The following is a 16,660-nucleotide window of genomic DNA, read 5'->3' on the forward strand; positions in this document are numbered from 1 at the left end:
ACAAGTCTGCAATTCTTCAGCAAACCACCCATCAGGAGGGAGGGAGGAGGGAGCAAGGATGTGAAGGAGGAATGAGAAGGAAGGAGCGTACCATCCTCCGTGGTCTGCGCAGTGATCTCCTCGCTCTGCTTCCGGCCCTCAGAGTTCGAGAGGACGAGGCGCAGGCTCACGTTGGTGAAGGGCGGGAGGTCGTGCAGGGTCATCATCGTCACCGAGTCATCGTCGCCCATCCACACCTCCTCCAGTGTCACCTCCTGTGGGGGGGTGGTGGGGGGGGGGGACGCAGCTAGGAGCAATCTCCACACAGCTGGCACCACCACGGCTACCATCGCCATCAACAGTACCATCTCACCACGACCACCAAACTCATTCGTCTCCACCACCGCTGAAACACACCCACTTCACTCACCACCACCACAACACACCCACTTCACTCCCCACCACCACTGCAACACCCCCCAACTTCACTCACTCTAAACCACCAACCTCACACTCACCCACCACCACCATGGCAGGACGTCGCCGGCATTACCTCCGCGTGCGCGCCGAGGGCGGCGGTGCCGGCGCCGGGCGACGGGAGCGGCGCTCGCCGGGCGTAGCGGTAGCGCGCCGTGATGTTGTAGCGGTAGCAGCGCGTCACGTTGTAGCCCAGCGCCTCCCACTCGACGCTGAGCTGGCGCGGCTTCACGTTGTACACCTCCAGCTGGCCCGGCGCCCGCGTCGGCTCTGCGCAAACAAAGGTCGCCGCCCTCGCCGTCAGTGCCATCGCTCGGCGCGAGCGTCCCTTCCCGCCGTCAACTCGGGATGACGACCCTCGTGAGTTTACTGGATCGCGCCTCCACCCCCCGTGCCCCTCCCCCCGCCCCCACTGAGAAATGATCCCAGGCTGTGCCTGTGAAGCGACGTCCGTCGCGATGGCGCGACGGAGCGAACACACAAACGTACTCCGCTGCCCTCGTCGTGATTGCTGTCTCGGGCGAGACCGCCGCAGCCACCGCTAACTGAACCGAATTCAGCTCCTCAAGAACAAACTCCCCGGGGCGGGTGAGGTGAAACGTCGGACGAGGTGCCGAGCAATCGCATGCAGTGTTACCCCCGAGCACCGGTGATCGTCAACATCATCGTCATCATCATCGTCATCAACACCATCATCATCGTCAACATTGTCAACATCGCCATCAACGTCATCAACATCGTCAACATCTTCATCATCTTCAACATCGTCATCATCGTCAACATCGTCACCATCATCGTCTGCGGGGCCTGGCATGGAGGAGCGAGGGGTGCTGGAGGGAAAACGATGGAAAACACGAGAGGATAGAGCGGGAGTGAGGGGGAGTGAGGGGGAGTGAATGTATCGTGATGTATTTATGTTTAACTTCTTTCTTACTGTACATAGTCAACCGCGCTAAGTGCAGTGAGGGGTAGAATGGGGAGAGCGTGGGTGAGATAGAGAGAGAGAGAGTGTGGGGGAGAGTGAGAGCGGGGGAGTGAGGGGGTTCGGGGGGGGGAGGGGGAGTGAGGTGGAGTGAGGGGGGGTGAGGGGGGGATCATGCATTTGCCTCGGCTGAGGATCAACACGGCGATGTTTGTGTAGCGAGGGCGCGAGAGCGCGTGGCGTTAATCGTACAACGCTGAACTTTTCGTTAATCAAAGTGGGAAACACAAAGCAATTTTGCACCTGACGTGCGCTCAATTACCTGGGGAGTGCTGGGGTCAGGTTTAATTAAATTACAGCGCAAGCGAGGAAAACTTTAACTCATCCGAGCCTTCACTCGGTCACGCGCGCGCCCCTTGAGCGGACGTGCAATTTAGAGCAAATTATTCTGTGAAATCAAAAGCGACCTTCCTCCTCCTGTTCCTCCCAGACTCCCTCTTCCTCCTTCCCCGTGCCCCCCCCACTCACCCCTCCTCCTACAATCACCATGATTTCTCGGTGAACTTCTGGAAGAAAGTTTTCCAAATCTCCGCTCCCCCTCCCATCACTCTGCCGCTCAATCTCAGCCGCGTCTGTCCAGGGTGGGCAAGCCGGGAAATGTTTCCGCACCCGGCACACCACATCCATCGGCGCACTCGCTCTTGTCATGGCTACTCCGTCACCCGTCACCTACTCCCGTCGACCAGCAACCCACAAAATATTGATTGAGAAATTCTGTGTGTATATATGTATCTGTATATGTATCTGTATGTATGTATGTTTTAGTATGTATATATGTATCCATATGTGTAAATGTTTCTGTATGTATTTACCTGTATGTATTGATCTATCTGTATGTGTATCTGTATATCTGTATATATATGTGGACAGGTTTATGAAATCCCGACGCCCCTATACACCCAGCAGCCTAAATGGTTGCACCGCAGTTGGCACAAGTCGTGGTGTGGTTGGGTAAAGCAGCGGGTTACTGCCATCTCTATCCAGTGCTGAAGAGTAGGCCAAAATACCCCCCTAGAGGGGCCCTACAGAGCCCCCTCTCGCTCCTTCCCGCCAGCAGCGGCGTGAGCAGGGGATTGCGGGGCTGCGCCGTTACCACTGCTGATGATGTTCGGAAGCAATTACCGCAGCGCGACGCACGCTGCCAGTCAAAGGAAGCGGAGATTGGAGCGAGCGGAGCCGGGGTGGTGTGCGGGGTGCGGGGTGCGGGGTGCGGGTGCCATCGTCTGCGGTGCCGTCACACAGATGACATCATCGCGGCGACAGAGCCGGGCGGTCGCTCATCGTGGAGGTTTATGGTTCGAGGCCGACGGCCGCCTTGGTTAATTAACGGGGCGCCGCGGGGGCGAGGAAGAGTTCACAGACCAGCGGGCTTTGCCCAGTAGAGTAAAACTCGAGTGTAGCCGAGCGTGAGAGCCGAGCGTGAGAGCCGACGTGCCGTCCCGCTGCACAGCGGAGATCCGACGTGCCGTCCCGCTGCACAGCGGAGATGTAAGATTCTGTGACGTCATTGGGAAAGGAGGAGGCCACGTGTGCCGCCATGACGGTCCAATTGGGCCCAATTGGTCCACTCGGCCAGACTGCAGCAGGGCAGCGAGTGGTTGAGATGAGCTGCAAGGCGCTTCACTATTCTACCCGGCGTCCGGATCGTGTGGCAGAACAACGCAAAACGACATTACGACACTCATATCAACAACAACAACATCCCCCAAACATTTTAATCGTTTACAACAAAGAGTGGAAATCTCCAGAAGCAGCCGCCGACCTACTGGGGAATCTGTGAAATGACTGAACTTCCTGTGGAAAAGAGCTTCAAAGCTCATCGGATTTCTCCGGGATAAAAACAAGATTCTGATTGGCCGAGTGGGGTCACAGTTCGTGTGGCGGCGTCACAAAGGCGCCGTGCTCCGCTGAGCGCCCCAGCGGGAGAGGCCGCGGCCGCCTCTGCCGACGGCGGCGGGCGGCGCGGCGGAGCGTTTAATCAATCAGCTGAGATTAAAGAGCAATTAAGTCTCCCCACCGCCGCCCCGTCCCCCACCACGGGACACGCTTCCCCGTCAGATGAAATGTCTGCTCTGCCGCGATTTACCGCCGCCCACTCTAGCCGCGAGAAGTTTGATCCGCTCGCTCGCTCATAAACCCCATGGTGCACGTTATTTATTTATTTTGTCGATGTGCAAGCGCGCGCACACACACACAATTAAAGTTGTTGCTCCTTAATTGAAACGTGCACAGACTCAGAGCGAAGCCTGGTCGTTGGGTTTCTATTCGTCCTCTGCAGAGCAGAGAGCCACAGTCAGCCAGGTCTGTCACGGTTGATACGGGTTTGGTGACACCGAAACTATATCCACGCCCAGCACAACACATCCAGGATGCCTCTCTCTACGGTTGAGGCTGCTGGTCGCGGTGCCATCCGACTCCATAATGCCGAGCACAGGGCCAGAAGCCCAAAAGGTCAAACGCCCGGCAAAAAAACAGCACTTTCGAAGTTGTGAATTGCGAGTGTAATACGGTCCTTGAATGGAGTAAGGTGATTATCAGAGCTTGAGAAAAGAGATAATGATGGAAGGAGGGGATTCCAAAGTGGAGCCGCGCGAGGGATGAGGCAGTGTGGTGAATGGGTGGTTGAGTGCGTTATTGTGACGTGCAGTGTGGTGGATGAGATGGTACGGTGTCTGGTAGACCGAGTCTTCAACACGGGTGGAGGAATCGACGAGTGAAGCCCACGGAAGCAGTAAATGATTGTGGTCCTCGCGTTAGAAGAGTGATATAGAAGCGGTGACCCAGAAAACACATGGCAAGAAATGAAGCCCTGTGTGAGACGATGCATCTCTCTTGGTCTCCGTGTGTCTACGTGAGTTCATGCAAAGCTCTGGGTCTCTACCCCAGTTGATGGGGTCTCTAGGTAAGACCGAGGCTTCAATTTGGCTGACATTACCCGTGACCGGGAATTTAACCTCGGCCGTCCGGGTTGGAAGCGCAGTGTGCCAACCATGGCACCTCCACTCCCTACACACACACGCGGACACGCACACACTCATCTTGGCCATGGCAAAATTAAGTTGTCATCCGAGTCTCAATGGCAATTCCTCCCCCACCACCACCCAATGCAGTATGGGGTAGAGGGGGGGGGGGTAGAGGGGGGGTAGAGGGGGGGGGTAGAGGGGGGGCGTAGAGGGGGGGGGGGTGCCCACCTGCCTCCCAGCCCCTGCACCGAGAGCGCTCAACTGCCGAGGCCACTGAAGGGCTCCACGAGATTCGGCGATTACGAAACATGCGGCGCCTCGGACTCGTTAATCCTCGCTCGGCGCTCGTTGCTCTCGGCTGGAGGCCACCGCTCGTTTAGGGGCGCCCTGCAGCGCCGGGGCTTATGCCTCCGCGACGAATCTCAAAAACAAGGGTCCAAAACAAATCACGCGCCCGCACGCCCACGCATCGCAGTCAATTTCTGCGTAGTCGTAATATGAAATTCGCCCATCAGAGCAGCGGTCGCCCAATCCTCCGAGATTGGCACAATTTACTCTGCCGCCCGTACCCTACGCGGATGGTACGAGGCGCGGACGCGCACATCAATGCCGCGGACGCTCTGCAGCAGCACTCTGGGGAGCGGCGGCGTAGCCATGGGCGCAACGAGCTACGAAACCAGCCACCCGAGTTCAATTCCCACTTGTGAACAATAACGGCGACAAATATTTGAACCCGTCTTGGGCCTCTCCTAGGTTGACTCGGCCTCAAATGAGTACCTGGTGCGGGCATTGTGCTGGCCACCCACCCCCTCAATTGGCATGACCGCTATCATAGACGCTACTCGTAAACAGCACTTGCTCCAACAGCCTTTTGCTGTGCGGCTCCGCGCTGCGTTTCCGTGCCGTGCCGCGTTTCCGTGCCGTGCCGCGTTTCCGTGCCGTGCCACCACGTGCTGTTTGTTTGGCGTGCGGTGGCCGGCGCGATCCTGGCATGGCGCTCCAACACGCCCCTCACAGCGATCGTTTTCCCCGCTCATGAAACTCATGATGCGCCGAACGGCGTGGAGGTCTCAAATGTTTCTGAAAGTTGCGAAGGTGGCGCGGGAGGGAAGGGGAGTGAAGGGGAGGGGAGGGGAGAGGAGGGGAGGGACCTTGACATCCTCCAGGGTGGCACTCCCTGCGCATGGACGAGAGAGCAAGCGAGAGAGCAAGCGAGAGAGTAAGAGAAAGTAAGAGAGAGAGCGCGAGTGAGGACACCGCCGTTATGATCGATGCACGCGTTAAAATGAGCCCAGAGCCCTTGTTTTTAACTGAAGGGTAATTATCACTTCAATTATCTGTGTTGGCTCAGTATCATTTTTATTTCTGTCGAAGAGATGATATTTTGTCAATTCTCATTCCACTCATGAACATCTCAGGAGCGGGAGAGTCAAATTAAAAATAAAATCGAAATAAGTTTTCAACTCGAATTTGCATTCGGCAGCACTCGCCACCCACTTAAAGCCCTGGGCACGTGGTGGAAATTCCACATTCCTACGGCGAGGAGAAAGCCACTCCATGTGACGACCCCCAGTAGTTGGCTTCACACAAGGCGGTACTCATTTTATCACCCCCTGCACGGTGGTGATGAGCCGAGAAGGCCGGGCCGGTTAATTCCTTGGCTTTGCGAGAGCTGGCACCGTATCCTCATCCTTCAGTGGTCGTCAGCAGCACCCCACCACCAAGGCCATCGTCGCCGCTGCCGCCGGGGACACCCAATCCGTCTCTCGGCGTCCTCTCGGGCAGCTGCTGCCCATTGCCCCGACGCCCACGTTCAATCTGAACGGTTCGATTCACAAGCGTGCCAATTTGATTTACTATTTCATTATCCGCCCGCTAATTGGGTTGATTTGCTAACGTTGCCCGGGTTTGGCGAGCGGCGTGATTATTCGTGGTCGTTGTTCGGCTTCCGTAAAATTTGGGAAAAATCCGTCTGCGAAAAATGCAAAACGTAAATCCAGGGCCGAGGGATTACGAGGCCACGTGCACACGCGTGCTCAGGCAGGTGCGCGCACACACAGACAAAGGTCGCCCGTGCAGCCTTTACAGGCTGTTGCGGAAAGTGCTATTAGCGAGTAGCACCTATTAAAGGCAGGTTACGGCACTTGAGGGGGTGAGTGGCAAGCACCAGGCACGGCCGCCTTTGTCTCCAAAGTGTCGATGTTTATATATCGCACTAGGTGCTCATTTGAGGTCGAGTGGATAGCGCACCACTGCACCACCACTCCGCACGCGCGCGCACACACACACACACACTTACACGCAGATTTGTTTATTTTCTTTAAACATGCTCTGTGGCACTTTTCAATATCACGTTTATAAGATGGTGCCGATGACATTTGGAAAAACACGAAGCTATTTCGCGACACGTTACGCGATGTCGACGTGCTGCGCCGTCTGCGATTCGCACACTCGGGGGTGGTTGGTGGGGAGGTTGGTGGGGGGGTTGGTGGGGGGGGAGTGGGGGGAGGGTGGGGGTGGTGGGGGGGAGGGGCGGTGGGGGGTGATCGCGCCCACGACGTGGAGACTGCGGCGACGACGCCGTTCATCTGATCGAGGATTTGATCAAGCGGTGAAAGTGAAATGTATTAAACACGGAGTGTATTTGGGAACCTTGAGATAATATCGCGGTGTTCTTATTGTTCCGCTATTGCCTTAGCGACCAATAAATTACATAAACACCTCACACAAATACAAAGATCCACCGTATAGTCTTAACGGACTGTTGGGGCAAGTGCTGTTAGCGAGCACCTCCGAAGGCCGTCACGGCACACGAGGGGGTGGGGGTGGCCAGCACCACACCCGGCCGCCTTTGTCTCCCCAGTGACGCGTCTAGAGACAGGTTCAAATCATTGTCACTGATGTTGGCCGTGAGGAGGATTCGAACTCGGGTCGCCGGATTCGTAACGCAGCACGCTCACCGCTCCCCTGCCTCTCCCAACACACACACTCACACGCACCCAAACACCCGCACACGCATGCACCAAGACGCACACACACTCACACGCACACACACACACTCACACACACGCACACACACTCACACACGCACACACACACACTCTCACACACGCACACACACACTCACGCACACACACACTCTCACACACACTCACACACACTCACACACACGCACACACACTCACGCACTCACTCATGCGCACACACTCTCACACACACACACTCTCACACACACTCTCACACACACTCACACACACGCACACACACTCACGCACTCACTCATGCGCACACACTCTCACACACACACACTCTCACACACACTCACACACACTCACACACACGCACACACACTCACGCACTCACTCATGCGCACACTCTCACACACACTCTCACACACGCACACACACTCACACACACGCACACACTCTCACACACACTCACACACACGCACACACTCTCACACACACACACACTCTCACACACACACGCACACACACTCTCACACACTCTCACACACACTCTCACACACACTCTCACACACACTCTCACACACACTCTCACACGCTCATACTCACACACACGCTCATACTCACACACACTCTCACACACACACACACTCTCACACACACTCTCACACACACACACTCTCTCACACACACACACGCACACACACTCACGCACTCACTCATGTGCACATAAAACTCGCGCGGGGCATTATTAACGGGCGATCACAACGCGGGAAGTAAATACGGCGAGAGGGGGGGGGGGGGTTATGGCGAAGAGAGGGCTCGTAGCAGCTGCATCAGCAACTGTGATGAGGTGCGGGCGAGTAAGACGAGGTGAGGACGAGCGGGCGAGTGGGAGCGTGAAGCGAGGGGGGTGAGTGGGAGCGTCAGGAGGGGTGAGTGCGATGGGGTGAGTGCGATGGGGTGAGTGCGAGGTGGTGAGTGCGAGGGGGTGAGTGCGAGGTGGTGAGTGCGAGGGGGTGAGTGCGATGGGGTGAGTGCGAGGTGGTGAGTGCGAGGGGGTGAGTGCGAGGTGGTGAGTGCGAGGTGGTGAGTGCGAGGGGGTGAGTGCGAGGTGGTGAGTGCGAGTGGTGAGGTGGCGGTGAGTGCGTGGGGTGAGTGCGAGGTGGTGAGTGCGAGGGGTGAGTGCGAGGTGGTGAGTGCGAGGTGGTGAGTGCGAGGTGGTGAGTGCGATGGGGTGAGTGCGATGGGGTGAGTGCGAGGTGGTGAGTGCGATGGGGTGAGTGCGAGGTGGTGAGTGCGATGGGGTGAGTGCGATGGGGTGAGTGCGATGGGGTGAGTGCGAGGTGGTGAGTGCGAGGTGGTGAGTGCGATGGGGTGAGTGCGAGGTGGTGAGTGCGATGGGGTGAGTGCGAGGGGGTGAGTGCGAGGGGGTGAGTGCGAGGTGGTGAGTGCGATGGGGTGAGTGCGAGGTGGTGAGTGCGAGGTGGTGAGTGCGATGGGGTGAGTGCGAGGTGGTGAGTGCGATGGGGTGAGTGCGAGGTGGTGAGTGCGATGGGGTGAGTGCGAGGTGGTGAGTGCGATGGGGTGAGTGCGAGGTGGTGAGTGCGAGGTGGTGAGTGCGATGGGGTGAGTGCGATGGGGTGAGTGCGATGGGGTGAGTGCGAGGGGGTGAGTGCGAGGTGGTGAGTGCGAGTGGGTGAGGGGTTGAGTGCGAGGTGGTGAGTGCGAGGGGGTGAGTGCGAGGGGGTGAGTGCGAGGGGGTGAGTGCGAGGTGGTGAGTGCGATGGGGTGAGTGCGAGGTGGTGAGTGCGAGGTGGTGAGTGCGATGGGGTGAGTGCGAGGTGGTGAGTGCGATGGGGTGAGTGCGAGGTGGTGAGTGCGATGGGGTGAGTGCGAGGGGGTGAGTGCGATGGGGTGAGTGCGAGGTGGTGAGTGCGATGGGGTGAGTGCGAGGTGGTGAGTGCGAGGTGGTGAGTGCGAGGTGGTGAGTGCGATGGGGTGAGTGCGATGGGGTGAGTGCGAGGTGGTGAGTGCGATGGGGTGAGTGCGAGGTGGTGAGTGCGATGGGGTGAGTGCGATGGGGTGAGTGCGATGGGTGAGTGCGAGGTGGTGAGTGCGAGGTGGTGAGTGCGAGGTGGTGAGTGCGATGGGGTGAGTGCGAGGGGGTGAGTGCGAGGTGGTGAGTGCGAGGGGGTGAGTGCGAGGTGTGTGAGTGCGAGGTGGTGAGTGCGAGGTGGTGAGTGCGATGGGTGAGTGCGAGGGGGTGAGTGCGAGGTGGTGAGTGCGATGGGGTGAGTGCGAGGGTGGTGAGTGCGATGTGGTGAGTGCGATGGGGTGAGTGCGAGGGGTGAGTGCGATGGGTGAGTGCGATGGGGTGAGTGCGATGGGGTGAGTGCGAGGTGGTGAGTGCGAGTGGTGAGTGCGATGGGGTGAGTGCGAGGGTGGTGAGTGCGATGGGGTGGTGCGAGGGGGTGAGTGCGAGGTGGTGAGTGCGAGGTGGTGAGTGCGATGGGGTGAGTGCGAGGTGGTGAGTGCGATGGGGTGAGTGCGATGGGGTGAGTGCGAGGTGGTGAGTGCGAGGTGGTGAGTGCGAGGTGGTGAGTGCGATGGGGTGAGTGCGAGGTGGTGAGTGCGATGGGGTGAGTGCGAGGTGGTGAGTGCGAGGGGGTGAGTGCGAGGGGGTGAGTGCGATGGGGTGAGTGCGAGGTGGTGAGTGCGATGGGGTGAGTGCGATGGGGTGAGTGCGAGGTGGTGAGTGCGATGGGGTGAGTGCGAGGGGGTGAGTGCGAGGGGGTGAGTGCGAGGTGGTGAGTGCGATGGGGTGAGTGCGAGGTGGTGAGTGCGAGGTGGGTGAGTGCGATGGGGTGAGTGCGAGGTGGTGAGTGCGATGGGGTGAGTGCGAGGTGGTGAGTGCGATGGGGTGAGTGCGAGGTGGGTGAGTGCGATGGGTGAGTGCGAGGTGGTGAGTGCGATGGGGTGAGTGCGAGGTGGTGAGTGCGATGGGGTGAGTGCGATGGGGTGAGTGCGAGGTGGTGAGTGCGATGGGGTGAGTGCGAGGGGGTGAGTGCGAGGTGGTGAGTGCGATGGGGGTGAGTGCGAGGGGGTGAGTGCGAGGTGGTGAGTGCGATGGGGTGAGTGCGAGGTGGTGAGTGCGAGGGGGTGAGTGCGAGTGGTGAGTGCGATGGGGTGAGTGCGATGGGGTGAGTGCGAGGTGGTGAGTGCGATGGGGTGAGTGCGAGGTGGTGAGTGCGAGATGGTGAGTGCGAGGGGGTGAGTGCGAGGTGGTGAGGTGGTGAGTGCGATGGGGTGAGTGCGATGGGGTGAGTGCGATGGGGTGACTGCGATGGGGTGAGTGCGAGGTGGTGAGTGCGAGGTGGTGAGTGCGATGGGGTGAGTGCGAGGTGGTGAGTGCGATGGGGTGAGTGCGAGGTGGTGAGTGCGACGGGGTGAGTGCGAGGTGGTGAGTGCGATGGGGTGAGTGCGAGGTGGTGAGTGCGATGGGGTGAGTGCGAGGTGGTGAGTGCGAGGTGGTGAGTGCGATGGGGTGAGTGCGAGGTGGTGAGTGCGATGGGGTGAGTGCGAGGGGGTGAGTGCGAGGTGGTGAGTGCGAGGTGGTGAGTGCGATGGGGTGAGTGCGAGGTGGTGAGTGCGATGGGGTGAGTGCGAGGGGGTGAGTGCGAGGTGGTGAGTGCGATGGGGTGAGTGCGATGGGGTGAGTGCGATGGGGTGAGTGCGATGGGGTGAGTGCGAGGTGGTGAGGTGGTGAGTGCGAGGGGGTGAGTGCGATGGGGTGAGTGCGATGGGGTGAGTGCGATGGGGTGAGTGCGATGGGGTGAGTGCGAGGGGGTGAGTGCGAGGGGGTGAGTGCGAGGGGGTGAGTGCGATGGGGTGAGTGCGAGGGGGTGAGTGCGAGGGGGTGAGTGCGAGGGGGTGAGTGTCACGAGGTGAGGTGGCGCGTGGTGAGTACCTGGTGCGGTGTGTAGTAAACATCGTCACTAGGGAGACAAAGGCGGCCGGGCATGGTGTTGCCCACCCACCCCCTCGTGTGCCGTACCGGCCTTCATAGGAGCTACTCGCTAACGGCACTTGCCCCAACAGTCTGAGGCTACACGGGGGATCTTTGTCTTTGTCGCGAGGAGGCGAGTGGGTCAAGAGGTGCGATGGGGGTTGCGCAACGGAGTCGAGGGGCCCGTGGCGAGGTGTTGGTGGGGGTGACGAGGTGTTGGTGGGGGTGACGAGGTGTTGGTGGGCGTGACGAGGTGTTGGTGGGGTGACGAGGTGTTGGTGGGCGTGACGAGGTGTTGGTGGGGGTGACGAGGTGTTGGTGGGCGTGACGAGGTGTTGGTGGGGGTGACGAGGTGTTGGTGGGGGTGACGAGGTGTTGGTGGGGGTGACGAGGTGTTGGTGGGCGTGACGAGGTGTTGGTGGGGGTGACGAGGTGTTGGTGGGGGTGACGAGGTGTTGGTGGGCGTGACGAGGTGTTGGTGGGCGTGACGAGGTGTTGGTGGGGGTGACGAGGTGATGGTGGGGGTGACGAGGTGTTGGTGGGCGTGACGAGGTGTTGGTGGGGGTGACGAGGTGTTGGTGGGGGTGACGAGGTGTTTGGTGGGCGTGACGAGGTGTTGGTGGGCGTGACGAGGTGTTGGTGGGGGTGACGAGGTGTTGGTGGGGGTGACGAGGTGGTTGGTGGGGGGTGACGAGGTGTTGGTGGGGGTGACGAGGTGTTTGGTGGGGGTGACGAGGTGTTGGTGGGGGTGACGAGGTGTTGGTGGGGGTGACGAGGTGTTGGTGGTGGGTGACGAGGTGTTGGTGGGCGTGACGAGGTGTTGGTGGGCGTGACGAGGTGTTGGTGGGCGTGACGAGGTGTTGGTGGGGGTGACGAGGTGTTGGTGGGGTGACGAGGTGTTGGTGGGGGTGACGAGGTGTTGGTGGGGGTGACGAGGTGTTGGTGGGGTGACGAGGTGTTGGTGGGGGTGACGAGGTGTTGGTGGGCGTGACGAGGTGTTGGTGGGGGTGACGAGGTGTTGGTGGGGGTGACGAGGTGTTTTGGTGGGGGTGACGAGGTGTTGGTGGGGGTGACGAGGTTTGGTGGGGTGACGAGGTGTTGGTGGGGGTGACGAGGTGTTGGTGGGCGTGACGAGGTGTTGGTGGGGGTGACGAGGTGTTGGTGGGCGTGACGAGGTGTTGGTGGGGTGACTGGTGGGGTGACGAGGTGTTGGTGGGGGTACGAGGTGTTGGTGGGGGTGACGAGGTGTTTGGTGGGGGTGACGAGGTGTTGGTGGGGTGACGAGGTGTTGGTGGGGGTGACGAGGTGTTGGTGTGCGTGAGCGGGTGGTGGTGGGGTGACGGGTGTTGGTGGGCGTGACGAGGTGTTGGTGGGCGTGACGAGGTGTTGGTGGGGGTGACGAGGTGTTGGTGGGGGTTGACGAGGTGTTGGTGGGGTGGACGAGGTGTTTGGTGGGCGGTGACGAGGGTGTTGGTGGGGGTGACGAGGTGTTGGTGGGGGTGACGAGGTGTTGGTGGGGGTGACGAGGTGTTGGTGGGCGTGACGAGGGTGTTGTGGGGGTGACGAGGTGTTGGTGGGGGTGACGAGGTGTTGGTGGGGGGTGACGAGTGTTGGTGGGGTGACGAGGTTTGGTGGGGGGTTGACGAGGTGTTGGTGGGGGTGACGAGGTGTTGGTGGGGTGACGAGGTGTTGGTGGGGCGTGACGAGGTGTTGGTGGGGTGACGAGGTGTTGGTGGGGTGACGAGGTGTTGGTGGGGTGACGAGGTGTTGGTGGGGGTGACGAGGTGTTGGTGGGGGTGACGAGGTGTTGGTGGGGGTGACGAGGTGTTGGTGGGCGTGACGAGGTGTTGGTGGGCGTGACGAGGTGTTGGTGGGCGTGACGAGGTGTTGGTGGGCGTGACGAGGTGTTGGTGGGGGTGACGAGGTGTTGGTGGGGGTGACGAGGTGTTGCTAGGGGTGACGAGGTGTTGGTGGGGGTGACGAGGTGTTGGTGGGGGTGACGAGGTGTTGGTGGGGGTGACGAGGTGTTGGTGGGGGTGACGAGGTGTTGGTGGGCGTGACGAGGTGTTGGTGGGGGGTGACGAGGTGTTGGTGGGGGTGACGAGGTGTTGGTGGGGTGACGAGGTGTTGGTGGGGGTGACGAGGTGTTGGTGGGGGTGACGAGGTGTTGGTGGGGGTGACGAGGTGTTGGTGGGGTGACGAGGTGTTGGTGGAGGGGTGACGAGGGTGTTGGTGGGGGTGACGAGGTGTTGGGTGGGGCGTGACGAGGTGTTGGTGGGCGTGACGAGGTGTTGGTGGGCGTGACGAGTGTTGGTGGGGTGACGAGGTGTTGGTGGGGTGACGAGGTTGGTTGACGAGGTGTTGGTGGGGTGACGAGGTGTTGGTGGGGGGTGACGAGGTGTTGGTGGGGCGTGACGAGGTGTTGGTGGGGGTGACGAGGTGTTGGTGGGGGTGACGAGGTGTTGGGGGGGTGACGAGGTGTTGGTGGGGGTGACGAGTGTTGGTGGGGGTGACGAGGTGTTGGTGGGGGTGACGAGGTGTTGGTGGGGTGACGAGGTGTTGGTGGGGGTGACGAGGTGTTGGTGGGGGTGACGAGGTGTTGGTGGGGGTGACGAGGTGTTTGGTGGGGGTGACGAGGTGTTGGTGGGGATGACGAGGTGTTGGTGGGGGTGACGAGGTGTTTGTGGGGGGTGACGAGGTGTTGGTGGGGGTGACGAGGTGTTAGGCTAGGGGGTGGACGAGGTGTTGGGTGGGGGTGACGAGGTGTTGGTGGGGCGTGACGAGGTGTTGGTGGGCGTGACGAGGTGTTGGTGGGGTTGACGCGGGTGTTGGTGGGGGGGACGAAGGTGGTTGTGGTGGGTGACGAGGTGTTGGTTGGGGGTGATCGAGGTGTTGGTGGGGGTGACGGAGGTGTTGGTGGGGCGTGACGAGGTTGTTGGTGGGGGTGACGAGGTGTTGGTGGGGGTGGACGAGGTTGTTGGTGGGGAGGTGACGAAGGTGTTGGCTAGGGTGTGACGAGGTGTTGGTTAGGGGATGACGAGGTGTTGGTGGGGGATGACGAGGTGTTGGTGTGGGTGACGAGGTGTTTGGTGGGGGTGAACCGAGGTTTGCTAGGGGGGTGACGAGGTGTTGCTAGGTGGTGACGAGGTGTGGGATCGGAGGTGTTGGGTGGGGGTGACGAGGTTGTTGGTGGGGGTGGACGAGGGTTTGGTGGGGGGTGACGAGGTGGTTGGTGGGGGGGTGACGAGGGTTTGGTGGGGGTGACGAGGTGTTGCTAGGGGTGACCGAAGGTGTTGGTGGGGATGACGAGGTGTTGGTGGGGGTGACGAGGTGTTGGTGGGGGTGACGAGGTGTTGGTGGGGGTGACGAGGTGTTGCTAGGGGTGACGAGGTGTTGGTAGGGGGTGGTGACGAGGTGTTGGTGGGGGTGACGAGGTGTTGCTAGGGGTGACGAGGTGTTGGTGGGGATGACGAGGTGTTGGTGGGGGTGACGAGGTGTTGGTGGGGGTGACGAGGTGTTGGTGGGGGTGACGAGGTGTTGGTGGGGGTGACGAGGTGTTGCTAGGGGTGACGAGGTGTTGGTGGGGATGACGAGGTGTTGGTGGGGGTGACGAGGTGTTGGTGGGGGTGACGGAGGTGTTGGTGGGGGTGACGAGGTGTAGCTAGGGGTGACGAGGTGTTGGTGGGGGTGACGAGGTGTTGCTAGGGGTGACGAGGTGTTGCAGGGGTGAAGAGGTGTTGGCCTAGGGGTGACGAGGTGTTGGTGGGGGCGACGAGGTGTTGGTGGGGGCGACAAGGTGTTGCTAGGGGTGAAGAGGTGTTGCTAGGGGTGACGAGGTGTTTCTAGGGGTGACGAGGTGTTGCTAGGGGTGACGAGGTGTCGCTAGGGGTGAAGAGGTGTTGCTAGGGGTGACGAGGTGTTGCTAGGGGTGACGAGGTGTTGGTGGGCGTGACGAGGTGTTGCTAGGGGTGACGAGGTGTTGCTAGGGGTGACGAGGTGTCGCTAGAGGTGACGAGGTGTTGCTAGGGGTGACGAGGTGTTGCTAGGGGTGACGAGGTGTTGCTAGGGGTGACGAGGTGTTGCTAGGGGTGACGAGGTGTTGGTGGGGGTGACGAGGTGTTGCTAGGGGTGAAGAGGTGTTGGTGGGGGCGACGAGGTGTTGGTGGGGGCGACGAGGTGTTGGTGGGGGCGACGAGGTGTTGCTAGGGGTGAAGAGGTGTTGCTAGGGGTGACGAGGTGTTGCTAGGGGTGAAGAGGTGTTTCTAGGGGTGACGAGGTGTTGCTAGGGGTGACGAGGTGTCGCTAGGGGTGAAGAGGTGTTGCTAGGGGTGACGAGGTGTTGCTAGGGGTGACGAGGTGTTGGTGGGCGTGACGAGGTGTTGCTAGGGGTGACGAGGTGTTGCTAGAGGTGACGAGGTGTTGCTAGGGGTGACGAGGTGTTGCTAGGGGTGACGAGGTGTTGCTAGGGGTGCCGCCGCTCACACGAGGCCGACCTCGTCTCGGAGTCAACGACAAACGAATTGCGGTCACCCGGGAAATGGCGAGGGAGGAAATAAACAACGAACACAAACAAACACAGGAAATAAAAACAAACACAAACAATAAATAAACACGCAAGCATCGTATAATATGAAAAATAATAGCGGCGAGTGGAATGAAGACACGGCGAGGGGAACTAGAAGAGGAGGGAGGAGGGGAGTGAGAAAGGGAACGAGGAGGGGAGCGCCGTGTTACTCCCAAACCTGATTTACCGCTCCGCTGAGTCAACCCCCGCTAACCACCCAACCGCATCCACCAACACCCTCCCACACAGCCACACCCACCAACACCCTCCCACACAGCCACACCCACCAACACCCTCCCACACAACCACACCCTCCCACACAGCCACACCCACCAACACCCTCCCACACAACCACCAACACCCTCCCACACAACCACCCCCACCAACACCCTCCCACACAACCACCCCCACCAACACCCTCCCACACAACCACCCCCACCAACACCCTCCCACACAACCACAGCCACCAACACCCTCCCACACAACCACCCCCACCAACACCCTCCCACACAACCACAGCCACCAACACCCTCCCACACAGCCACACCCTCCCACACAGCCACACCCTCCCACACAACCACCCCCACCAACACCCTCCCACACAACCACCCCCACCAACACCCTCCCACACAACCACAGCCACCAACACCCTCCCACACAACCACCCCCACCAACACCCTCCCACACAACCACAGCCACCAACACCCTCCCACACAGCCA

General features: G+C 60.1%; 1 protein-coding gene across 8 annotated transcripts in view; it reads right to left on the reverse strand.

The window, feature by feature from the left end:
• The window catches only part of LOC133349119 (receptor-type tyrosine-protein phosphatase kappa-like), a 149,304-nt gene that overhangs the window by 61,665 nt on the left and 70,979 nt on the right, over window positions 1–16,660 (reverse strand). For all 8 annotated transcript variants that reach the window (XM_061562316.1, XM_061562315.1, XM_061562319.1 and 5 more), the window contains exons 9-10: window positions 533–726; window positions 92–254 (exon numbers count right to left, since the gene is read on the reverse strand). In XM_061562316.1, coding sequence (XP_061418300.1) covers window positions 92–254; window positions 533–726 — 357 coding nt within the window. The remainder of the gene's footprint in view (window positions 1–91; window positions 255–532; window positions 727–16,660) is intronic.

The sequence above is a fragment of the Lethenteron reissneri genome, chromosome 29 (assembly GCF_015708825.2).
Source record: "Lethenteron reissneri isolate LAM-NWPU_2019-01 chromosome 29, ASM1570882v1, whole genome shotgun sequence".
Taxonomy (NCBI): domain Eukaryota; kingdom Metazoa; phylum Chordata; class Hyperoartia; order Petromyzontiformes; family Petromyzontidae; genus Lethenteron; species Lethenteron reissneri.